General features: G+C 37.2%; 1 protein-coding gene across 1 annotated transcript in view; it reads left to right on the top strand.

Annotated features, from left to right (window-relative positions):
- The window catches only part of SLC9A9 (solute carrier family 9 member A9), a 195,908-nt gene that overhangs the window by 65,570 nt on the left and 103,147 nt on the right, over positions 1-27,191 (top strand). Inside the window, exons 7-9 of the mRNA XM_005147023.4 lie at positions 12,342-12,480; positions 13,234-13,339; positions 23,864-23,952. Coding sequence (XP_005147080.2) covers positions 12,342-12,480; positions 13,234-13,339; positions 23,864-23,952 — 334 coding nt within the window. The remainder of the gene's footprint in view (positions 1-12,341; positions 12,481-13,233; positions 13,340-23,863; positions 23,953-27,191) is intronic.

Genomic DNA, 27,191 nt, shown 5'->3' with positions numbered 1-27,191 from the left:
TCAGCTTCTCAGAAATTTTCTCTTTCAATATTTTTGTCTCCTAAGTGAATCAAATGGACTAAACTTCCTCAACACAGTGCATTTTTACAGCAGATTACTATTAGTACATGTGTTGGGGGTTGTTGAGTTGCACCTTCTTTGAAGAGAACTGCCCAGTCATTTTGGTTTTATGTTCTGTGTCTAACATTAAAGGTATAGCAGTGGCTTTAGAGAACTTCAGGCTACAGAGTGACAAGGTAATAAGCAATAGGTAAGACTGCAATTTTTTAATTTCTACCATGCCTTGAATTTTTCTTTTTATAAGCTGTAAAACAATAGAATGTTAGCATATTATCAGAAAGGTAAATGAGAAAAGCTTCGGGCCTACTTTGCTCTTAAAGGAATATTACTGCTATTCTCTATGCAAGGCTGACCAGCTTTTCTAGCAAGTGAAGTGCCTTTCCCTAAGGTAAAATTTCATTCTATTCATTTGCTATATTTGGATCAGGAACAGAGACCCACAATTCAGAATCTCCTTAAATCCCCATCCTCAGCTCCAGTATATCAAGGAAACAATACATATAACATGTTTTGTTTCTGAGATTATTACTGCCAACATTAGAGCATACAATTCACATCTGGTTTTATTTTAGACTTTCTCACGATAACAGCTGCATTTCTTGTCTTCACTCAGAAACATTTTTAAAAATGAAATTGCTATGGCAACAGCTGCAACCATTTATTATAAAGCAATAGAAGTGGAACTAATATTTGAGAGAGAAGCTCTGTTATCAGTATAATATTTTGTTCAGACAATGCCAGAGTCATTTTTCACTAGCCCTATTTTTTAAAAGAAATATATAGAAAATATTTTCTATAATAAAATGTAGGTGGGATCGAACAGCTCTGGAGATTTAAAAGATTTTCTTCTTTAGATTACTGGCTCATATCAGATCCAGATTAGCAAGAAGCAAAAATTATCATCTGTTTAGTGGGAAAAAAAAATGATAGGGGTACTAAGATTTGCCAAGCTACCTATACTCTCAGCTGAAGCACAGAAATAGCAAACTGGGTACATTGGGTGTGCCTTCAGTGGGGTGGGGAAGTGGGGGAAGATGTGACCTATTCTTGAAAAGTGTTAATGACTAGTGCAAAGGAAAGATTCAAAGGCAGTTTACAATGTTAACACAAAGGAGTTCAAAATGAACTATCCTTCTCTTAAGATTTTGCGTTATGTCACTTGCAACATACTATGTTACCTGAGATTTTAGTGTACAATTTTCCCTATTAAGATGTGGCTAAAGAGAGAGGTTTTGCACTGACCTCAAGGTCATGTTGTTCCAAGTCAGAATTGGGGTAGGGTCATCCAGCTTCTGGCCCAGATAAATTATAAATCACATGACCCATTTTGTTTGCATCTGTTTCCAATATTTCTCAAAGCATTCAATCTATCATTTTTTTTAACTCCACAAGAATCTGGATATCAGATTGACAAACTTCACTCCAGACATGGAAAATGTGCATGAAACGTACAATTATTTTCCTATTTAACCCCCTTCTGACTGTGGTAAATATGTTTTGCAAGCACAGACTGTATGGGGATGGTATACCGTATTGTGGAGACATACCAAGGATCATGTGTCTCCCTATTTGTTACACATTAGAGTCTTAGGCAAGAGTGAGGGAGAACACTGAAATAGAAAAAAATTTGGATAGACTTTCAGACTCCTTTCACTCTTAATTCTTATGTGATTTAATGTAGTTTATCTTCACCAGTTACATTCAGCATCAGGGCCTTGAAGTGTACTCTGTTCACAGGTTCCTAAAGATGCTGGAGTTGTGTGAAGGGAGACTGGGGAATCCTTTCTCAACCTCTTACAGAAAACATTCAGGAAGTGAAAAAGCCTGAGGCTGTTTATAGGCCAGAAATGTGGCACAGCACTTCAGTATTGGCAATAGGCTATCCATCTGCCCTAGTGACCACCTGCATCCTCTATTGGCAGACTTAGCTCTGTATAGGTTTTATTTTTAAACGCAAACAGTAGCTTACAGTTTCTTAACAGACAAAAGAGTATCCATATTTCAGTGACTACTTACTAAACTGTAGATTTATTCCAAAGATTATCTTATAGTCCAACTTCATTAAATTACTTTTATGTCATGAACAATTTATGTCAGGGAGATAAAATAGAGCAAAAACAGAAGAAAAACAGAACCTACTTCTGTTGTGCCTGAGAAAAAATTATGAAAGCATGTGGTTTGTACATTATATTTTTAAGGAACTGAGATCTGATAGAAATCACAAAGATACAGTTTCCTTTCAGTTTCTCCTGTTCCTTCCCTTAATGATTTGAATTCTTTGTATCACATTACCAGTAGCATAGTCTCAGTTCTGTCCCTTCCTCTTGACACCTCTGTTACGCCTAAAACAGAGCAGTTACATAGAACAGTTGAGGTTTGGCTGACCAGTGGTAAGAATGGGTCTCTTTGCTGTTTTGCTGGCAAAGAGGAGAGAAGGAGTGGAAGAACAGGCTACTTGTTTTCCTCAATACAGGGAGGACTGGGCACTTAAGAGATTACTCATGCTGTCTTTGGGAGTGAATTTGGAATGCTGTCTGTGAACACAAATCAGATGCACGACCCTTGAAAGCATCAGTCACAGGATCTTCATATGCAGAGGCCACAGGAAAAAAGAAAGCTCTGCATATTAAGAACCTGCTGTATATGTTCTTCCATTGATCAGTAATCTTATATTGCCCCTCCATGCCTTCGTTCAGATTCATTCAAGAGGATTTCAGAGAAGATTGTAGTGTATTGTAGCACTGTTAAACCATCTAACTCTCAGGAAGAAGTTGATTTAAACCCCAGAGGAGGGTGATATAAGTAGGACTATGTATTTATGAAGGACAAGGACTAGTTATTACTACAAAGGGAAGGCTACTATTCATCCCTTGGTATTTCACACTGCAAACAGATGTAGTGAGTTCTACTACAATGTTATGAGTCAAACCCTAATGAAGGTAATGCTGTCTGGAATAAAATATACATAATTTTCTGTTATTTCAGTCTTAAGCTTCTCCTGAGCAAAATCATGGGCTGTGTGATTCTAAGAAAATTACAGTTCAATAAAGGTTTAGTGCAAACTGTTTCTGCTTAATCTCTACTGGTTGTCCATAATAGCAAAGGATTTTTCATGAATAACCAAGGTCTTTGAGAGGTTCTCTAACATGTTTGGGTCATATTCGACTTATTTTTAACACCGGTGTAAATCTGGAACAACTGCCTTGAATCATTGGAGTTACTTCAGATACTCATCATTGTAATGGTAGTTTGAGGCAGTGTCTCATCTAGAGCGCTCAAGCAGAATGACAGTAAATCATAGTCATTTAGTGGCAATCAGCTGCAGTGTTTTAACATGTATCACTCAGTGCAGGCAGCCATCAGGCTACATCGTTCTGTCAACAGGGAGGTAGAATTCAATTGACATAGACAAATGTCACGTATATTTGCAAGAGTGTGGTCACTGTAAAAGACAAGGGTGGTTGAAAAGGCTTCATTACATCATCCTAGAACTATCCCCATCATTTCAGTATGGAAGGGGAGTTTAATTAAGACCACCCATCTTTCCAGTAATCACCTTCCCTACTTCTTACGGACACACCAGTCAGCTGCTTGCTAGTGTGCTCTGATGTTTTATTCTTTGGAGTCCATGTGTGTAGAGTAAATCAAGTCCCATAGTATCATATTTTGCCACTTTTGTACAAATAAACCTGAACTGTGGATGGAATTAAGCCTCCAAGAGCACATTAAACTCTTTTGCCTACACTCATAGAACACTTGCAATTACACATTAATTCAATTTTTGACTTTCCAAAGACATATATAATTTTCACTGAAAGTCCCTATTACAGGGTCTCATCACCCTGCACTGGTGGTAAGGTCACATAAATGGAAGATTGTGTAGATGTTTTTGATAAATATTTATCAGTTCTGTGTAACTTTGGAGACTTGTGGCTCACAGACAAGAAAATAAAGGATAACACAAAAGTAAAGAATGCTATAGTGGAGAAGAATAAGCCCCCAGCATAAGGATGTGGACCTGTGGGAGCACATCTAGAAGAGAGCCATGAAGATGATCAGAGGGCTGGAGTACCTCTCCTGTGAAGACAAGCTGAGAGAGTTGAGCTAGTTCAGCCTAGAAAAGAGAAGGCTCTGGAGATACTTTAGAGCAGCCTTCCAGTATCTAAAGGAGCCTTCAAGAAAGCTGGAGAGGGACTTTTTACACAGGCACATAGTGACAGGACAATGAAAAATGGCTTTAAACTATGAGAGGACAGATTTAGATTAGACATTAGGGAAAAAAAAGTGATGGTGTTGAGGTACTGGCAGAGGTTACCCAGAGAAGCTGTGGTTGCCCCATCTCTGGAAGTGTTTGAGGCCAGGCTGGATGGGGCTTTGAGCAATCTGATCTAGTGGAAGGTGTCCCTGCCCATGGCAGGGGGTTGGAACTAGATGGTCATTAAACTCCCTTCCAACCCAAACCATTCTGTGATTTTCGGAAAGATGACAGGAGATAAAGATCTAACCATCTATGAAGGAAGTGCTGAACACTATGTTGTTATTAGAGAAATACAAATCATTAGGTCATTTTACAAATTCAGATTGTTGAATGTGAGAGTTGGGAGTGAATGATAACTCTCGACAAGAGTATCAGAAGGAGGAAGGCAAAATATAGTTCAGGCTCATAAACAAATGTTAGTAATAGTGTTATCAGCACATCAAATTCCCTTAATGGCAAATATATATGTTTAAATTTTAGGATTTCTTTTTGGGTTTTTTTCCATTTTCTTTTTGTTCAGGAAACAGTTTTAACTGAAATGTTTCTTAAGGATTATTGCATTTCTTAGGTGCCTGAAGATGACTTTACAAAGTATGAGGTACTATTATTCACTGAATATGCTCTGCCGAGGTTGTTTAACTAGCATGTAGCAGATTTGATTCATAGAAGAACAGAATAACATATAGGATTTGATAACATGTAGGAATGTACTTCTTTTTTCCTCTAGATACTGACAGGAGAGCTTCTTCCTCATTCATTGTTTGTTCTTAACTCAGAGAGTTGGTGGTTTGACAAATCACTGGTTTGTAACTTTTACAGTCTTGTTTTCTATGCAGAAAAATGTGTATCTTTTACAGTACCATTCTAACTTATAAGTTCTATTTTGAGTAGGCATAAGAGAGTAGGCATATCTCTCTCATAAGAGATATGCAAGGCAGAGGAGAAATTGAGATCTTCATATTAGTACAATAACAATTAGTTCTATAGATATATGATCCTTCATAGTTGATTCTGTGTTTCTAATTCTTTGCACTATAAGCATCTATGCAGTTGATGAAGCACTAAGAGCTCCCTAACTGGGAGGGCAGACTTCAAGCTCCTCTAGATACACAGGCCATTTCTTTTCAAGTAACATTTGAAAAGACTGGAAACAATGAGTTGGATTACAGTTCTGGTATCCAGATGAGACAGAATCATAGTTGCAGGCACAGAAATCTGTAAATTATGTGCCTTTTGGTATGATCAGCTCCTAAGTAAGGGCAGTCAGATGCTGGTAATAGCATAACACAGAATGTAGCACATACTGTCACAGATAACCCACTATCAGCCATCTGTTTTCTGCTGCTGTGCTTCATTCCTTTTCAAAGATACGGGACAAGCTTTTTGTAAAAGAGCTGTCACTGGAAAACAACTGTGATATTTTCAAATAGATTTATGAAAACTAGATATTTAGAAGCAATAATAATGATTTAAGAATTAAACATTCTTGTACCAAGCCTCAGATAAATGAGAGTATATTTTACTATTAAAGCCTTAGCTTTCTTTTACAAAGAATTTTAAGTCCAAGTTGCTGTTCATCAGGATTTCTTAACTCTCCCTAGAATGAGGTAATGAAAAGACAAAAAGTTAAGATACTTGGACAGATGCATTAGGACAGCACATACCATTTCTCAGATGACAGGGCTAGAGGAGCTCCACACAAGATCAGATATGACTTCAGAATTGAAATTTTTCATCTCACTGGCCCACAAGGCCATTACTCATTGTCAAGACTATCATCTCACATCTCCTTTCTACATGTCTGTAATGACTACAGGTCTGAGTTGTAAGCAGGATCAGAGGCAGGAGTGTTCCCAGCACTGATGTCAAGAGTGGCTCAATGAGGATTTTCCTAGGCACTAGGATATTGGGTTCAACCCCATCGAGGTGGGTGAGCTACCAGATAATTTTAAGGCAAAGTTGTTGGAATTTGCAGGGCACAAATGAGATCACCATGATAAAGAGATGGTTTCCAAGGCTCCCTAAGGAGGTAGAGCAGGCTTCCTGAGAGTAATGGCTAGGGAGGGAGAGAAGAAGGAGGGAGAATGACAGATTTTTTGCAGTCTCCGAAGTTTGAGGGTAGATGAGAACTAAGATCTGCATTAAGAAAACTACCTGGAACATCACAAACTACTCACTGTTTTCTCTGACAGTACTGCAGACTGCTGCTGTGTATCAGCTTGGGTCTGATCATAGAACAAAACTGAAATAGCTACTGGTGTGGAAATTATTTATCATTCGCAGCCAAAAATGACTCCTGATGAGCTAAAATGATTTCTGACTGACCATGTTAATGGACAGTGTCACTCAAATTCTACATCTGCTTTGTAATACCACTGAAAAATGTATTAAGCTATCCAGTTACATCAGGTATGAGAATGCTTTGCGTCACCTAGAAAGGATCCTAAGTCTAAGTGTAGATCTAGCCTATGATACTTTATGTTAAGTGAAAATCTAGCAGAGAGCCTGATTTCCATTTTTTATTTTCATGCAGATGGTGCTTTTCCTCATAAATGGGAAAACTTATGTTTTCCATAAAGTCTGTGACAGCTTTACCTTTCCAGGTTGGCTAGTGCTTTGGCATCTGCCATCAGCTATCCACTTTGGAACTGATAACAATCCATCCTGAGAAAGGTTTCCATGAACAGTAAAAGTCTTATATATGACAACAGAAAGCTTTAGTTTGGTTCAAAGTAATAAAAAAAAAAATGTCCTCTAATAGTTTATAAAGTCTGGAAAAGACTAGACAGGCACAAAAGTCAGAACAGAAAAGAGAGGAAGCAAATATGCCATGACACGGAGAAAAAAGAATAGTGTAATCCCAGCTAAAAGTTTCTAAAATACTACTGAAACTTTTTCTAGAATTAAAACCAATAGCACTGCTAGCAGTGAGCTGAAACCAGGCTGTGAGTGGAATAAAAACCATAATGTGATGTATTGCCAAGGAGAATAAAGTTTTAGATACCTAGAAAAATGAAGGTTCAGATGCTAGCCACTCGAGCAGTAATGCTGACACTAGTAACTTTTTTGTTTTGCAGTTCTTATACACATAGGAATAGAAAGTTTAATATGTGTATTTCTGTGAAATCCATGTTTCTAAAGTCATAAATCTCTAAACATTTGCAAATATTGTCAGGAATTAATTCCAGGGAGACAGATTTCATTATGCAGAAAGTTGTACAGGGAACTCATCTATGTTCTTTCATTGCACCTTCTGTGCATTCGTGTTGCTTACTGATCAGTGTTTTAAACACATCTGACAATGAGTTTATTGTGGGAAATTTTCGTCTAGATATTCTCTATATAATTTGCCTCAAACTACTGCTACAATTGGCTTCTTTTACTAGTCCTAAAGTCTTCCTACACTACTGTGTCTCTTTGCTCAGCCTTAATTAAACCTTCTCTACTTCATGCTTGCTTTTGTTGGCTTAGCGCATATCCCAAACTTCTTTTATTTGTTTTTATTTTTATAGCTCATCTACTTACACTTACTGTGTAAGAAGCTGTTTTATGAGAAAGCCTTTATCAACATATAACTTGCCAAGAGAGGGTGTATCTGTCAGGTGCTATACTTGAACTTTCACATCTGACTTCTAGCTCAAACACATTCTGGGGAAAATTATAGTTCATGCTTTTCATCTTTCTTCCAACACTTTTAGGAAAACTATGGAATTAAAAAGTTGTGTGGGAACAGAAATTGTTTAGTTCAATCCACTTCTCTGAAAGCTTCAAGTTTTCTAACATACTGACCTACCATTTTCTATATAATGTCAGAAAAAAATAACCTTCTTTCCCTCTTAAAAATAACCTTGAACTTCAGAATATTTTTTCCCTGCCCTGTTTCATTTTACTTAATTAGAAGACGATGAAATCACTGTGTAGTTCTATAATTATTCATCACCTGAGGGAGATCCTACTTCATTCAATGAAAGTATTTTAAGGAATATGTGACCTTCTTGTATTTTCAGATATGATTTTTTTTTTTTTTTTTACTTCAGGTTGTTTCTGATCCTCTTCTGTGCAATATTATGTGGTGCATGATAGTATGGCAAATAGGAAGGAGGTCACTGGGCAAAAGGAAGCCCTTAGACTTAGCAAATGGAAAGAAATCTTTCTTTCTAAAGATAAAAAGCTGTTTGTGCTATATTCACAGGCTGGGAAAACTTATAGGAAAAAAATACAGGAAGAAACAGATCTTATGAATAAATGATATTTTTCTTGAGCATAACTGAAGATGTAAAAAGGAACCAATTAAGATGTAACTGGAAACATGACTGCATACTTTCTATTGCAATACCATTTCTGCTTGTCATGAGGACCTTCAGTATGATATCACTATAGAAGTCCATAGAAAGAAACATTTTTCATCGTGCTGAGCTTTCATCCTAAAATGGTCTTAACAGATGAGAGAGGGAAGAAACAAAATCATCCGCGTGGTAAAACTGACACAAGCTGTTAATCCTTCTTTCTGTTTCAAGCAAAAGCTACCATCCTAACTTGCAATTTGTTGTATAAATACATATTGCCTAGATTTCCTTTTTAAAAGTTGGGAAAGCACTTAACCCTGTCCACTGTTATTTGGTCAGGGAAGCACAGAAGAACTGGAAAGAAAAAGGGACCTGTTATATAGTTTTCTAATTTAGAAAGTGATGGATAATCCTTACAAGAACCAGCAAAGGACCTAAGTAGTATTCTTAGCTCCAACCGGAAGGAGAGACAGAGGTAACCAAACTTACATAGAGATAGTAAGGACTGGGGCAGGTGTTTGAGATACGTCAGTCAAGCATTCAGTGAGGCATCAAAAAAAAATCTTTTATTCCTATCCTTCCACTCTATCTCATAATGGGTGGCCAATAAAGCATAAGTTTTTATTAGTTCTGTTCATTTATCAATTTTCAAAAAGAATTTTCTACTGCATTTATTTCCAGGATTTGCTTAATTCAGCTCTGATACAAATTTAGGGCAATAAACCCACCTTTTTCTTCTACTAGGTCAACAATTAGCCCCTAATAGTTAAAAACTAAATACAGTTTCAAATTCAGTATCAAAGTCTAACATACTGCTTGTTAATGAACTGTGATAAACCCCTTCTGTATCAGGCACAGATAGCAGAAATGACAAGTCATGCAGCATGTTTCTTAAATTGCTCTCTGAGGAAAAGAAATAGAGAAGAGGCACTGTACTTTTAATTATGGTTCTCTCTAGTGTTAAACTCTGTAATTTTTGTTTTAGGTCAAATAATTGGCTTGGCAGGAAGTACTAGAATAAACAGGATTAAATGCTGTTCTGTTGAAATACAGAAGATACATATAAAAATTATCAGGTAAATTAGTATGCATTTTAGATGCTTGAAAGGGTTAAAAGTTAGTGTTAAAGAAGAAACATATTTAGAAAAAGAAATTATAGCTCTATTACAGAACAATGCAAAATGAAGAATAGAATTAAATACTCTTTGAGCTGCAGGGAAGCCTGGGTTCTGGAAAGATTTAGACCAGAAACCACAGTTAGCATAATGAGCATATGTTGTGTTATGATGCTTTTAAAAAATCATGGGGTTTGGGGGTATATTGAGTAGAAAATTTTCCAGTGAGAATGAGTCACTCCATATTTGTTCCTGAAATAGCTACATTAAGAATAGGATGCTTTCTTCTTGTTTTCTCCATACCTGAAAGATGTTGGTAAACTGGAGAGCAAACTGGAACTCTGACTGGTTTTAACAATGTCAACTTTCCTTGCCTTTAGGTTAACTTACTTCATATGAAGTATCTTAACTTTATATTAAGTATATAATATAAAGCCTGTTAATGACTGTGGTTTGCATTTGACTACTAAACTGTTACTCCATATCAAGTTGTTTTGTTGTTTGGCTTTTTTTTTGTTTTATTTTTTATTACTGTGCATCCCTTCCATAGGCAGATCTCATCAATATAATAGAATAATTTTCCTTGATTTTACGACGTAGTCAGGTTGACCTCTGAATTCACCACTTGCAGCAGCACCTGTGGCACAACAGATCATTTCTGGATTTATAATTCACTAAGCAATATAGAACAGCACCTGTATACTTATCAGGGGCAAATCAGAGAACCAAGAGGCTGCTTTGCTGTCAAAAGATACCTCAGAGTTTTAGGTCTTAGAGTTCCAGCTACACTACCAAATAGTTTCAACTTTAAATACCTGACTAAACCAAAGCCCTCCCTAAGTATACAAAATACACTTAGTAAATTAGACTACAGAGATACCATGTCACAGCTGATAGCATTTCGGTTTACAGAATGTATCTATGGCTTAATACAATTCTTTATTTCATATGGGGTCTAAAGCAATACATTTTGAGTAGGACAGAGATGATAAACACTTGAAGAATCATCAGAAAGCAAGAGAAGCAAAGAATTATAACTGACCCCTGATCTAAGAGTCATGATTGAAAGAGAACTGAGAATCTAGATAGAACATGTTGTTAATTAGCATTTCCTCTGGGAAACATATTTTGTGTACTTACATTAATAACACTGTCTCCTACAAATCATCTCACTATTTTTTGTAGTGGTGTTAATCAGCATAACTGGAGATACCAGATTTTGGTGCTAAGTAATTTCTGTTTGATGTGGTTTAAGCCCAGCCAGTAGCTCAGAACATACAGCCACTCTCTCACTCCCCTCTTCTCCCCACAGGACACTGTTGTAAAGGATAAGTGTTCACCAGTCATTTTTAGTTGTGCTCCACCATATGTCTTTAGAATCCTTGTGCCTTTTTTACAGACTGAAAGCATAAGATCTGTTTTCACATGTCTTCATCATTCCTAAATGAATGCAACTTTTTAGAAAATCCTCCATAAAGAGCTTCATCTCCAAACCTCATCTCCAGATGGAAGACATCAGACTGCAGGGATCAGAGTCTTAATATGCAAGAGCTTAAAATATTCAAACCATTTTTAAAATTCTAAATTTTTAATGCTTAAAATACCAATCATTTGCCAGCAATCCAAGCTGCTTTCTCGAATCCAATGCCAAGCTGACTACATTTTCTTTGACAACGAACATAAAAGACCTACAGTATTGAAAGCAACAAAACCACAAAGATCTAAAATGTTGCTCAATTAGTTTGGGAGGCTTAGAACTATTTTGTGTCTGATAAATTTAATGTTTTGACAAGAAAAAAGGCATACATACTCTGTGTTACTAGTATTCTGGGCAAAAACTGACTAGAGGCAAGTAACAGCTCTGAAACTGAAAAATGCTTTAGTGCACAGCCTTCCCTTTGGTAGCATCATTTCCCATTCAGAAGTACTCTTAATGGCTGTACCGAGGGCTGGGATACAGAAGGTGACCTTTGCCAACTGCAGCAGTTTCTTTCTGTGAGACAACATTCATTCTGTCCACAAGGTTTCCTACTGCTGAGCTCCTGATAGGGTTTCAGCTCTATTTATGAAGCTCTATTTATACCAAGAAGGGAACTATTAGATGGTTTATGACAAGATTGCTGTGCAGATTTGGTACCTACTGTGATTTGTGTCACCCATTTGAGCCTCAGCCATAAAGCTGCTCTTTTCATCAAGAATATTTGTGAATATGTAACCGCTCTGAAGACATACGACCAATAAATAATTCAAAGTTATTTACGTTCCCTGCAATTTTCTTAAACACCTACCACCTTTTAATCTTTAGTTGGCCTAGAAACAATATTCTTTATGGCACTTCTAGAACAAAAATGTTTGCTGACTGGCAGTAGACTATTGATTTCCACTGTGATACCTTGAAAATAAACTGGTCCATCCACCCCTCTAGTCTCCAACTGCTTTGCTCTCCAATCTGCCATTATGCATTAAGAGAGACAAGAAGCCTTGAGAGAGAGAAGCCTAGTTTTGCATTTTGAGTCCCTAAAATGTCCATTTTCAATTATTCATTCCAAAACCATAACAATGTGATTGACTTCATTATTCTCTTTTCTCTCCCTCTCCCCCATCCCTTCATTTTCTTTTCAGCTCCATATCCATTTACAGTCCTAAGGAGAATCCTAACACATTTGATGCTGCTGCTTTCTTCCAGTCAGTGGGAAATTTCTTGGGAATCTTTGCTGGATCATTTGCCATGGGATCTTCTTATGCTATTGTCACAGCTTTAATATCCTTTACGGTTTGTTTTCAGAAAGAAAATCTATAGATGTTCAAAAAAATGTGTGATACCTAAGGCTGAGCATCCTTAGTGTGAGCCTTAACCTTTCCTCTGGTGATTCAAGATTTCTCAAACAAATCATCAAATCATTAATTGCCAGGGAATTTCATTTGTCAGAAGCCACAAAGATTTTTTTTTCAACATTAGGCAAGAATCTGGTCTTTATTTTACTATTTATAAATAATTAAATTTTTAGGGAAGTGCTTTGAAGTATTTTGAGGTTAAAACACTAGGCTGCAAAGCCAGTCAGTCAGTTTATCTAAGTTAGAAATAAAAGACATATCTGTTGTCCTGCATTTTTACTGTATTTACTGTAAAATACAGCTGTAGAAAGAGCAGTGGTTTTCATGTTTCTTGCATTGATGCAAAGGTAAATAAATGCCAGTTTGTTTACAAAACTGGAAAAAAATTACTTACCTTCCCTTTTTCCTGGGCGAAGAATATCAAATGCAACCAGTGAGGCATTAATTCAGAACTCACAAAAGTACTTGAAATAGGTGACTTGTAAAATTCACCTGTTTAAAACCTCCACTGGATTTTCCTCTTTAAGGTAATTTAGAAGGCGTGCAGTTTTTCCTGAACTCAACATGTATAGGTGGTGTAGGGGGTTAGCTTGCTTTCTTTCATCCTTTATCAGGTTGGGGGCAATTTTCACTTAGAAAACATTTGGGATTTTATTTTTCCTTAGTAATCTTTTCTCACTTGACAAAATTTACAAAGCTGTGTGAGTTTCCTATGTTGGAAACAGGTCTGTTTTTCCTCCTGTCCTGGAGTGCCTTCTTGTCAGCAGAAGCTGCTGGTCTTACAGGTAAGTGTTGCATCATACTGAAAAAAGCAGTTTCATAATATGCCGGTAGTACGGAAAAATGGTACATCTATTTTGGGCATGACATGATACATAAAGATTTTAAAACAGAGTTACTATATTGAAGATAGTTTCATCTTTAAGAACAAATCTGTAGAGATGCTAAATAGCTCTTCCAGACAGACTTACTAGATCAGGCTAAAGACCTCGGTCTTTCTTGCTTATGTTCCTTACATTGTCCCATTCTTATTAGTCCCACTATGCCACTATGAATCCCACTATTTTCTGCCCAGCTATAGGACCAAAGATGTTGGTAAGTACAAGGGAGCAAATATGTAGTGCCATGTGACTGTCAGAAGACTGTGTGCTGCTCTGCATGCACTGCCTGTCCTGGTCTCTCCTTTTTTCGTCAATGACTAAACATTGGACAGGGCCATCCTCAACACTGCCAGTGGATTGCAGCTATCTCTGGATGGTTTTTGGTTTTGTTTTGGGGTTTTTTCTTAAATCACCTTGTTCAGTGCATCTATATAAACACCTTTTGCAGCAGGAGGGGTACAGTCATGTCCCAGTAACAGGCAGAAAGACGTGCAATCTGATTGGTATTTCATTAACACTGAGAAAGGAGTTGTACAATCACAGTCAAGTACATACCCAGGGACTGCATTACATAGTCCACAGGAGTTTAGGCAAAAACTGAAAATGGGTATAGTTTACCTAGACGGCAACCTGTTGCATAGTTTGATTTGAAAGAACAAAGTTAGTAAGACCCTGGTCATTTTAATGTTCTTGATGCTGTCACCTCTGAAATCTAGTGCTCTAATTAAAGTCAGGGAAAGGCAGGGGAAGAAAACTACTTAATGGAGTGTTAATGCAGCCTATGCTGTTTTGTTTGCAAAATTGTTCAAAGTTCTTTGAAGTCAACAGTTGTATTTTTACTGGCTTTTATGGAGCCAGCATATTACTTTTTTAATATTAGCCATACAATCTTACTATTTCTGAATGGATATTAACTTCTGCATCTTAGGCAACTTTGCCTTATTAAATAGACAATTTTGCATCCTGCTTACTGCCAAAATCTTCAGGCCAATGAATAAAAAGAGGGGCACATGAACCAAATAAAAGAGTGATATTTCATGACATGGATGAAAATCCAATACCAGCTGAAATAAAAGTCCATTTTCTGTTTTAACAGCTCTGTGCTGGTTTTGCCTGGATAGCTGGTATAGGGCTGTGGTTTGGATTTGTGCTGGAAACAGTGTTGATAATTCAGGAATGTTTTTGTTATTGCTGAGCAGTGGTTACAGACAGCCAAGGCCTTTCTGCTCCTCACCCCACGCTGTCATCAAGTAGGCTGGGAGTGCACAGGGACTTGAGAGGGGACACAACCAGGACAGCTGACCCCAACTGATCTAAGAGATATCCCATACCATATGATGTTATATCCTAGCATATAAAGCTGGGGGGGAGAAGAGGTAAGGGGGAAGACAGTTGAAGTGATGGTGTCTCTCTTCCCAAGTCACCATTATGCATGATGGAGCCTGCTTTCCTGAAGATGGCTGAACACCGGCCTGCTGATGGAAGCAACAAATTAATTCCTTGCTTGATTTGTGTGCACAGCTTTTGCTTTACCTATTAAACTGCCTTTATCTGAACCCATGAGTTTTCTCACTTTTACTCCTTCCCCATCCCACCAAGGCAAGGTGAGTGAGCAGCTATGTGGGGGTTAGCTCTCAGTTGCCAGCTGGGGTTAAACCACAACAAGGCCTTAAAAATATGACTTGATTACTACACAAAAATGGAAGCAAAGAAGGATGATAGATAATCACTTGCCCTTTAACTGGGGGTATTGACTTCCTAATCCAATGACATCCAAGGAAAGTCTGTTTAAAAATACATTCCTAGAAGAGAATAAGCATGCTGTGTTTCAGTAAGTGCACAATTGAGAAGTTATACATTATATCCAAAAAGTGGATTTGTAAGGGAAACACTAATATATTTCACAGCCTGCACCAAAGGTAATTTCCATTTCTTGAGCATAGGAACAGACTGTATGTCCAGTCAAAAAATAATTGGCTTGACTTTTTTGTCTATTGCAAATGTGATGACAGACAGCATAGTCTCTTCTGGTAATCACTCTGAAGAGCTATTCCTTTCTCTTTTCTTTTGCAATCTATAAAATATCTGAAAGAAAAAAATTAATTTTTAAATACCACAGATGGGAAGGAATTTTAAATTAACAGAGGAAGAGCCAAAGAAAGAGACTGGAATCAGAGTAAAGTTCTAACTTAAGCAAAAAAATAGGAAATTGTTGGGAAATTTATCTATTTCTTATAAATAAAGGACTTGATGTAGACATAAAAAGCAGAAGTGCTCTGCCAACACACAAATTCAAGGAAACGTATCAAGTCCTTTTGAGTCTGTCACGAGCCTTTTTTCCATGGGTGTGTTCTGAGTTTCAGGTGCAGATTGTTTAATCATACTTTTGTGAGAAGGCAAAGTTTAACCTTGAAAGTTTCATCAGTTGAGTCTTTCTCATTTAGTTTCTGTGAAAGGCTTTTGTTGGAAGCTGTTAGAGTGGGAAAAAAAAAACTCATGGAGCCTTTTTTGTAGCTTCAGAAGTTCAAAGTTGTGTTTTGCAAATGCATTGATTTTATTAGCCCTGTGCTAACACTACACTTTAGAGTGATTATTTTTAGTTGTCTGGTTTAACCAAGTTTTATATTGCTCTCATCTCTCAGTCTCATATGAAATAGCTCGAACTCCCCTCCTTTCAAAATATTACTTTAAACATCCAGTTCAGCAGAATTACTGTACTGGTTAAGAAATCTGTGAAAATGCAGTTACTGTGTGCAGTCTCCCACATTGGTATGTTATGTATGAAGTACCTGTTGCAGAAGGTGTGGGGAGCCCAGGGAAAAGCCTGTTATCCTTCTGAACACAGCTATTAATTCACTGACTATCATTTCAGCTTACTCTCTCTGTCTCTCTTAATGCATACATCTAATTTTACAGACAAGTGTATTTATTCTCAAAAGCAATTATTAGAAGTAAGAGTGCATCATAACCATGCAACACTGCTTGGCCACTCTATTCAATTAACTACATTCCTAGTTTGTAGTCTTTTAACTTCACTAGACTTGCTTCAAAAATTAACTTGATCCATTGCACACTTATGCTTATACTCATCTTCATTTTCTTTGGATACTGTGTTTTCTCTGTTAATTCTAAATGAACTTCAAAAGATTAACACTAGACATAGATATTTCCCTGTAGCTGTTAAGTAATAAAATTGCAAAATAATTTATTCTTAGAGTGCCTTCCACACTAGTTCTTCAATCACTATGAGTTGTTTGAAGTCTAATATTGAAGTATGTCATGATTTGTAAATAACAGACTATACTGGTTTTGTGTAAGTATAGTAGGTGGTGAAGCTCACTTGTTTAGCTTGCAGATTTTTAAAATAAAATACAAATGGAGAGCAGAGCAAGTGGACATCTTATAAACTGTAGTTCTACCATCCTAGGAAAAAAGGATGAAATTTAGGTCTAATTAGATAGATATTAGCTATTCTTAGATATCTATTCATAGAGAAGTAGATAGCATTTGGACTGCTGTGTAGATTCAGGTGACAATTGGGCTAGATTGTTATGAGGTACTAATCTGTTACTTGCCTCCAGACCTTCAGAGATGGCTCTAAACTCAGGTGGACTCTTTACTTCGGAGAAAGCTCTAGACATCCTATGGTGACATATACGCTAGATCCAACCCCATGTGTAGTTTCAGTCATCCCATTCAACAGCATCACTTGACCAGACTATGCTCATATTTGAGCTAGTGCTTGGCTTTGACTAATTTAGGTCCTGTTGTAAGGATATCCTTCTAGGACAGTAAGAGGAAAAGAGAAAGGTGTTTTTTAGAGAAAAGTACATATTCCAGCATGGAGCTCTAACTGAGATAAATGATCAGTTGCATAGCAGTGAAGCCTTACTGCTAGTGAATAGGTTCAGGATAAACAGGTAAGCATTCAGTGTATCTAGAATAAAACCTGTTATGTCTCAGCATAGGCGTTCCAATCCAAATTGAATTCAGCAATTCATTTCTGGTTACAACAGTACAACACTGAAACTCAGGTCTCGCTTGAAGCAGCCAGGTTCGATACCAATGATTGGTCCCCATACAAGGGCCTAAAAAACTCTCTCAGCTCTGCCTTTTGTTGCTTTAAGTCACTTCAACATAAAATCAATCTCAGACAACTCCAGAGATAAAAGCTTCATGAACAAAGGACCAGCTTCGGTTCTGCATTGGTGCAGATCTGGTGAAAGAAGCCTTAAATCTTTGCTTTAGTATCAAGAAAATGATTTGTCACACTTCATACCCTCAGTGAAAACAGACTAAATAGGGATATTGTTGCTACTGGGTTTATAGCCTTATTATTGCAACAATTTGATGCAGAACACAGTGCCTCATTTCCTGCCACTCACAAAATCAGTATGCGCTGGGATATGCCCAGTAACTGCTGTAGGGATACTCTGACATAAATGTGACTCCAAAGTAAATGTTATCTGACTTAAATAATTTCTCTATTACCCAATACTCATTATTCTCTTTTTCACATATTTCATTGTCACTGATGAAATACTAGTTTTTGTTGCTTGCTTTACTGTGGCATTTGCAGAATATTGTGCATCATTAAAAATGCATCTCTGAAGCTCTGGAATGCTTCAAATTTGGGATGAAAGTCAGTCAGTTTACCTATGGATCTTTTCAAATGGAGTTACACATTTCATCCACTCCCTTGTTAGATGGAGGTTGGATCGTTTGTTCGTCCTGAGTTCCTTTTTTTTTTACTACTTGAAGACCTGACGGCTGGAAACATAATGTCAGTTTTATTCTCTTAGATTAGCAAATTCTGAAGTTTAAATTGTGGACAGCCACTTCCAGGTTTGCATTAAAAACACACCGAACCGGCTGGCCTTCTATGACAAAAGACAGACCTTTTTACAGTTTCTCTCTTAGCACTAGATACTGAAAAGCAATGTTATATTTTGAATGCATGCTTGAAAAGTATGTTATATTTTGCCTATTTGTAAAATTATCCTAACCAAGATTTGTCTTTTGGAGACAACATAGGAATTGTTTTTAGATTAACTCTTGTAAATTAATGCTTACACTATCATAGAATCATAGAATAGTTAGGGTTGCAAAGGACCTCAAGATCATCTAGTTCCAACCCCCCTGCCATAAGCAGGGATACCTCACAGTAAACCATGTCATCCAAGGCTTTGTCCAGCCTGGCCTTGAACACTGCCAGGGATGGAGCATTCACAACCTCCCTGGGCAACCCATTCCAGTACCTCACCACCCTAACAGTAAAGAATTTCTTCCTTATATCCAATCTAAACCTCTGCTGCTTAAGTTTCAGCCCATTACCCCTTGTCCTATCACTACAGTCCCTAATGAATAGTCCCTCCCCAGCATCCCTGTAGGCCCCCTTCAGATACTGGAAGGCTGCTATGAGGTCTCCATGCAGCCTTCTCTTCTCAAGGCTGAACAGCCCCAACTTTCTCAGCCTGTCTTCATATGGGAGGTGCTCCAGTCCCTGATCATCCTCATGGCCTCCTCTGGACTTGTTCCAACAGTTCCATGTTCTTTCTATGATGAGGACAGCAGAACTGCACACAATACTCCAAGTGAGGTCTCATGGGAGCAGAGTAGAGGGGCAGGATCACCTCCTTCGACCTGCTGGTCACGCTCCTTTTGATGCAGCCCAGGATACGGTTGGCTTTCTGGTCTGCAAGCGCACACTGCCGGCTCATGTTCATTTTCTCATCATGCTAATGTTCACACCACCAGCAAAATGCTTTTAAAAATACAAGTTACTCCTTTATCCTATATTATCTTTTGATATTACAAGCTTTTGTTCTAACAACAGTTTCAACTACAAGTATTTGGCAAAAGTAACATTTGAATGATTTCTCTAATTGTATTAACAACCTATCACTATTTCTCTGTGTTACAAGAAGAAAAAATAATAAAATGTTAGGATTTTATTTCTAATAAAACCTTTTCAAAAAGGCTGAGCTGCAAATGAAAGTTTACCATGACTATAACCATTTTTTGTGAATTAGTGAAAAAATTCACTAACTTCACTAATAAACACAAGCAGCTGTATTGCACTTAACAAGCAATCGCATATTTCCATTAAAAATGTTCCCTGCTTATTTTAGGTTAGTAATTAAATAAATCAGCAATTATAGTACTAAGTATCTTAGTAATTGCCAAATTTGCCACTTAAAAATGAAACAATGTGACAGCACTGAAAATGTGAGCTATGTCTCCAACATCCCAAAATTATAACACTGAGCAATAAAGACAGGTCAAAGGACCACCTCACTTTATCCACCTCCCTGCATCCAATAAATACTTTCTGTTTCCAATCTCAATATTATCATGTTTGGTCTTACCTGTTTCTCTATGAATGAAAGCCTGCAATAATTTAATTACCTAATTAATCTGCCATATGCCATTCATACAATATTTAGATACCCAGTTAACTTTATAATCTAGCTTTGATAGTCTTACAAAGAAATGCAGGTTGTTTTTTCCTTCTAACTAAAAAGTTCTGTGTTTGCATCTTTAGGTACTTCTCTGTCCTTTGTTGTTGCATTAACATGTAATTGGTCATTACTTTTAAGTAATCATTTTTATGGCCATGCATTACACACAATTTTCTCCAAGCCTTTTAATGAGCAATTCGTTTTGAGAGGCATGGCTAGTGCATATTCAGCCTTCAATTGCTGCAATTGAAATATTCCACTGCATTTCCCCAGTCTTCCCTGGAAACAGGATATCTGGTTTCTACACTTGCATAATTGCATGGTTCAGATCATTTATTCCTATTGTAAAATTAGATTTAGGCGATTTTATTCCTCATGTCACTCAGTTTGCTCACTACTCATAAATAACAGTTTCTTAGCAGTCAAAAAACATTTTATAATCATAGTGGAATTTAATAGTCAACATTAAAAATTCAAGACTTGGCATGATGATTCATCTAGAGGAAACTGAATCAGAAACTCTTATCTCCATTTCTGTTACTGAGCCCAAAGCTAGTGATACTTAGCAACATTACTGATTGCTGTATCTTTTTTTACTGAAATTTCATTGTTTGGGCATCCCATTGCACATTATTAATGCCTTGAGAATTTTTAAACTCCCCACATCAGTTCTGCAGAATCAAATACACTTACTGAGAAAAAAGATTTAGATGCATTGAAGAGAATAATTAGACCTCAGAATAACATGAACTTCCTGGAATGTATTTAGGAAGTAACAATCTCACTACTCCCCACATTGTGAAGAAAAGTCTTAGTGTAATTACAAAAAATAAATATCAAAACAGACATAAGAAAATAAATATTAAGCAACAAAGGCACAGCAGTTAAAGCTCAGTGGAATTTCTCTTGGCTACAAAGACTGTGTTCTGTAAAAGTAGTACAGGTAAATTTACAATATAAAGAGAACCCAGAAGCAAATAAGATGTCCACTGTGGTTTGTGGGGAAAAAAAAAAAGATTTGCTTTCTCATTTTCTTTCTGATGGCAGTTATCCCTTGTGCCAAATTCATCTCAGAATTTGTATTCCATACTTTTTTTCTTCCATCAAAGGCATATTAATGCCAGGCTTCAGTTCTTCCCAGAAACAAGAGGGACTTGCAAGTAAAGGAAATTGGATTTTATTGGACAATACTTTCATGATTTGCAATCAAAAGAGAGGCAGAAATATGAGAAAGGTATGGTAAGGTACTAATTACTTTAACTGGTATGTGGCAATGTGTAGTACACACGTGCACACACACACACATTCACACACTCCCCCCAGTGAAGTAGTTTCAGCATTGCCTAAATTTTTCCTTTGCCATGTTTCCTTATCTATACAATGCTTTAGGGGAGGAGGATAAACCTGTTAAAGAACTTACTGAGACACCAGCACTTTCCTCTGATACTTGCTCAGCACATTACTGTCCATTTTTTCCTATGACCCTGTGAAGCCTGGCCTGCTTCTATTAATCCTTTTGAAGTAGCAGATTGTTTTATATCAGGTTTGCCATGCTAAAGCCTGCAGCAGTAGAGATTCTACCCTCTCACTGAGCCTTCTCTTGACAGCCCTTGTAAATTCAGGAGAGTCACTATCCTGGAGCAGACGGAGGAAGCTTTACCCAATTTCAAGTCCAGGATTGAAGGCACAGACTGGGATTATTTTCACAATTGTACTTCATGCTTTTTACTTTCAGTACTGGTTTATATATTTCAGTTCATACTAATTTAACCCAATAAATGCCTAGAAAGGTGCTGCATATTACAAGGATGGATATTGCTTAAACCTGGATGGGTATCTTTTTGCTTCCTTTATTGCCTCAGTGTGTTTCCTTGAATTCTTCAGTGTTATCCCAGTACAAGTGAGTGGCCTATGAGCTAACAATTTGCAGAGCAGCCCATGAGGAAGCAGAACTAAAATGCTAATTAGGGCTCAGAGGGGAAGCAGTGAATAGAAGGGCTGAAAGGCACAAGAACTAAAGCACTGTGGGATGGATGGTGGAAAACTGCTCTGTGTGAACCCCAGAGATCACAGGTGTGCAGTGATCACACTGCAGTCTAGTCTTGCGTAAAACCAGTCTTTGCTCTTGTGCTCTTTTCACAAAACTAGACAGAAACTGAGCAGAACTTGCAAGCTCCACATGCTTCAGGAAATGCATGTGGGGGTTTCCAGGGGAATGATGATGGGAATGGACACGAACAAGCCCTGAGCTGTTGCATAAATAATTATCTATGTAGACATGCCCCAAGTTTAAGAAAAGCATAGAGCTTTCTTTCTCCATTGGCATTTAAGTACGATTACTGGTGATACGTTCTGCTTGTTTGTTTTCTACTTTCTCCCTGTGTGGGCTCCTTCTGCCTTATCAGTGTCCAGAGCTGACACAAAATTGTAGTTACACTCATATCAGCTACTTTAATTATAATACTGTATCACAGTGATGTTACTCAATGATTCTAGTGAATTAAAACCAGGGCCAGAGAGGAAGGTTTAAAAAATAAGAAATATCACTACAATACAAAGTTATTTTTCCCAACAAACCTGCTGCCCTTCTCCTTAAGACCTTCCAGAAGCTGGGAAGTATAATTACTACCACATGGCTACAGAAATTGACCTAGTCATCCTATGCAGCTCAGCTCGCACTTGCCATAGTAACACTTTATAAGCAATGTTGTGTTGTCTGCCTTGACACAGTTACACACTGTTTATGATAAGGCTAAAAATCAGACACAGACTGAAATGACTTGTCCTGATTTCAGTCATTCTGGACCACTATTAAATTTTATTTAAATGTAACAATTATTTTTGGCTCACCTATTCAGTCTCTGCCAAAATTTTCCAATAGTCCTTTATGTTATGATCATGTTAGTCTTGCTTCTCAGTCAGATTATGGTCAGATGCTACCATGTATTAATTAAAAGAAATTTTCTACAGTTTTAGCCAAATACATAACAGTGGAATGTGTGATGGACCAGGTAGAAGACTCAAGATCTTCCTGACTTTTAGCAAAGAAAAACAAAAATCTAGTTTGTTTGAAAGATGCCTTATAGAACCATGCCAAGTGCAAGGTCCTACAGCTGGGTCAGAGCAATCTCAGGCAGAGCTGCAGGCTGGGCAGAGAAGAGATTCAGAGCAGCCCTGTGGAGAAGGACTTGGGGGTGCTGGTCGATGAGAAAATGAACATGAGCCAGCTTCAGTGTGAACTTACAGCCCAGAAAGCCAACCGTATCCTGGGCTGCATCAAAAGCGTGACCAGCAGGTCAAAGGAGGTGATCCTGCCCCTCTACTCTGCTCTTGTGAGACCTCACTTGGAGTATTGTGTGCAGTTCTGGTGTCCTCAACATAAAAAGGACATGTTACTGTTGGAACAAGTCCAGAGGAGGGCCACGAGGATGATCAGGGGACTGGAGCACCTCCCATATGAAGACAGGCTGAGAAAGTTGGGGCTGTTCAGCCTTGAGAAGAGAAGGCTGCATAGAGACCTCAGTATCTGAAGGGGGCCTATAGGGATGCTGGAGAGGGACTCTTCATTAGGGATTGCAGTGATAGGCCAAGGGGTAACGGGTTAAAACTTAAACAAGGAAAGTTTAGATTGGATATAAGGAGAAAGTTCTTTACTGTTAGAGTGGTGAGGCAATGGAATAGGTTGCCCAGGGAAATTATGCATACTCCATGCCTGGTGGTGTTCAAGGCCAGGTTGGACAAAGCCTTGGATGACATGGTTTACTGTGAGGTATCCCTGCTTATGGCAGGGGGGTTGGAACTAAATAATCTTAAGGTCCTTTCTGACCCTAACTATTCTATGATTCTATATCTTAAAGTTCTTTTGTTATAAAATGCTATTAACCATCTAATTAGCTTTTTTATGCAGCCTTTTGGCAAACTTAAGAAAACAGAAGCAGCTAACTCTGTTTTTTTCTCTGAATATCAGGTATTGTTGCAGTCCTTTTCTGTGGAGTCACACAGGCACATTATACCTACAACAATCTGTCACCAGATTCCAAAATGAGAACTAAACAGGTATGACACAGAAATAACTGACTTAATGTCTTCGACTGGTGTAAAGGATGCTCAGAGGTACTGGAATATATCTGGAAGGGACTTCATTATTAATGCAAAGGAAGAGGCTTATGTTTTCATTAGGGGAAAGACTGGAGATTTTGCCAAGAAAACAGTTTTCTGGATAAGCAAAAAATATAACAATCTATTCTTCCCAAGAGACCTGAAATGTTAGTTGAGGAGATGAAGGATAAGGAAATAACAATTTATGCTAGTTTCAGTACAAAAATGCTGTGAAGGAAATCAAAGAGCTCCAGTAAATCAGAGAGAAGTGGTCTGAGAGACTGGATCCATGTGGATTTTTTGCAAAGGGGCTGTATAAACTGCAGCCTAGCCCACAGACTTGAGCAATGACATAATTTATTTTCTGTCTCATTAAGAATCTGACATAATTAGGAAGATAATGACTTTTTTCTGTTGTCTTATTTAGTTTAAAGAACAGAGAAATTTGGGCATCCATTTTTTGTTTGTACAGGTGACTAGTCCAATTGTAATTATCTTTTTAAAATTGGGGACTGTTCTCACTAGATATATGGCATTGCAATGTTCAAAATGCTTTTCAGCACAAGGGGTAATTTTAGACTACTTCATCATTACCTAGATCCTGTAAGAAGACATTTAAATGCAGTTTTCTTCCCTTTTAATGTTGACTCATTTGTCCCAAGAAGCCTTGGTTGAAGAAACTCTATCTCCTAGAACTAAATGGAAACATATGGTCTGTGACTAGAATTTTCATGATTCTATCTGGTACCTTTTTCAGCAATTCCTCTGTTTTAAGCATTGGAAATTTTACTTAGAAAATTTTGCTGGCTCTTTTACATTGTAATTTAATAAAAAAATCCAATTTTCTAACAAAAACAGATTGATAGAAAAATATACTGGCCACAGTATCAGTTCAGCTGTCAGACTCTCTCAGATTTTAAATCACCAAAGCAGTTTCTGGTCAGTACTTCTAGAATAAAGTGTTACCTATTGAGCAGGATTGCATTTCTTCATACCAGAAGAGACTGATGCTTTCCAAAAGCATTCCAGCAGAAAAAAATAACCTTTCTCTGATAACTGTACAATAAGGGAATAACATTTATGTCTACTACTATTTTGCAGAAATGCTGAATTGCATATGCCATTACTACCCTTGCATCTGACTGTTACAGTTTGAATACAAGACTTTTTTCAAGGATTCATCTGCATGATTTAGTGATGCATAGCCTCAGAGAGAGAAATTAAAAAAAAGGCCATGGTATTTTTACTTACATAGAAGCCTTTTCAACTACAGAAGTAACTAACATTTAGTTTAAATGCATAGTGGTTTTGTTCATGTTTACTCTGTTATTCCCTTGCATTCAACAGTGCAAAACAAAACAGTGAAAATAAACTGAATCTACCCTTGAACACACAGAAAAGGGATTATGTGTTTCTCTATAGAGCTGTGGGTTTTATGCACCCCTTCTGTTTTTCTCTTCCCCTATAAGCTCTTAATCCTTGCCTCCTTTACAGTATGGTTCAAATTCTTTTTGTTAAATTCCTGTGAATTCTTCTAATTTATTTTCTAATCCAAAGATTACCCTTTCATATACAGCTGTTTCAGCAAGACCTGCACTACATCTTTTTTTCTCTCCCCAAAAGCATTGTTTTCAAGCAAATTTACTAAGCCAAACACTTGCCATTCTCACAATCATATATGACTTGAGAGCATTTTAAATTAATATGGTTGCTTGGACAGACAGCTTTGCTCCTAATCTTTTTTCTTACTCAATACAGGCCAAAATCAAGGGTGCTTCAGTTCACTTACTGAATTACTCTAAAGCAGCCTCTTTTGTTACAATATGACAGACCTTTCAATAAGAACTGGTGAACTATAATGCACACTGACAGAACAGTAAGTTAAGACCAAAGCTAAAGCTAACAAGCCCCACAGAAATTAGATTTAAAACCGTAAACCAGATTGTGAAATTGTGTTACCTGTTTTTAAAAAAATGCTTTCTCTATACTGCTTCGCACATTTTTCTTTACATTTTTACCAGCTATTAAAGTTTCATAGCTTGATAGTAAAATTCGGTACACAATGATAGAGGCAGTACTTCTGGCCATGATACGGAGTTCTGCATTTCTCACAATACCTCACCATTTACCTTAAAAAAATAGATTAAAAAAAAAAAAAAAGACTGGTATGCTTTTCTTTAGATACTGATATAAAATGAAAATTTATCTGCAGTTCTTAAATGAGAATTCAAGGACCTCTATTAAGAATGTCTGTCAAAAGATGGCATGTAATTATTAGTCCCATGTACCCTTTATTATCTAGTCAATCACTGTTTGACAGTCTGTAAAAAAGAAATACTAGATTTTAAGCATCTGAAGCTTAAAGAATCTTACAAATTTTGTCAGGTTCAATGGATTATTTTAACATTGTCATAAGTAAGATAATAAATGTTTAGTGAAAATGCAGGCTTTAGAAATGTTTCATTCAATCCAGTTATCCCAATTCTCTCTTAAGTATCTATAAACATTAACTTCATGTGGGTTCTGGTTGGGGTTTTTTATTTATTTTATTTTTTTAACATGAGTGATGTTTTATACCAGTATTTTTAAGTCATCATCACCATTGACCTAACTATGGTCATTGTGATTTCAACATTAAAACTGACACTGCCATCCATGGAAAAAAAGTTCAGTCATACATTTAAAGTTTAATTTATCCAATATGTCTTTAACAAAAGAGAAGATGAAACTGTTAGGACCTGATCAAAAGCTATTTGATTCTGTGCAGCTTTCTCTAGAATTATTTACAGCTGCTATTATAACCTCATATTATGCTGCAGGCAAGCAACAGTTGCTTCTAATTCTTGGGACATTATAGTTCAGATTTTACATTAGGTTCTTCAGATGCACAGTTGGGTTGTGTGGATTTACTCAGCTGCGAGTCAGTCAGTGGCTAGGCAGGGTGTTGCTAGATAAACAGAAATTACTGGTTTGTTGAAAGTGGGTAGGCTGTAAATCCTACAGGTCATCTCTAGAAAGGGATGCATGGACAACACTGTTTTCTACAGAAAGAGAAGAAATTCCTTGCTACTTTTTCCTCTCTGCCCTCTAGCACTTTTACTCAAATACCAGGCTGAGACCAGCACAGTTTCCTAGTAGTGGAGTATTAAGAGGGGCTTCTGCCTTTCTCTAATGGCTATAAATATTACCCATCATAC

This window comes from Melopsittacus undulatus, chromosome 6 (genome assembly GCF_012275295.1).
Source record: "Melopsittacus undulatus isolate bMelUnd1 chromosome 6, bMelUnd1.mat.Z, whole genome shotgun sequence".
Classification (NCBI taxonomy): Eukaryota; Metazoa; Chordata; class Aves; order Psittaciformes; family Psittaculidae; genus Melopsittacus; species Melopsittacus undulatus.
The sequence above is the reverse complement of the archived record's forward strand: the minus strand, read 5'-3'. Positions and strand labels throughout refer to the sequence as shown.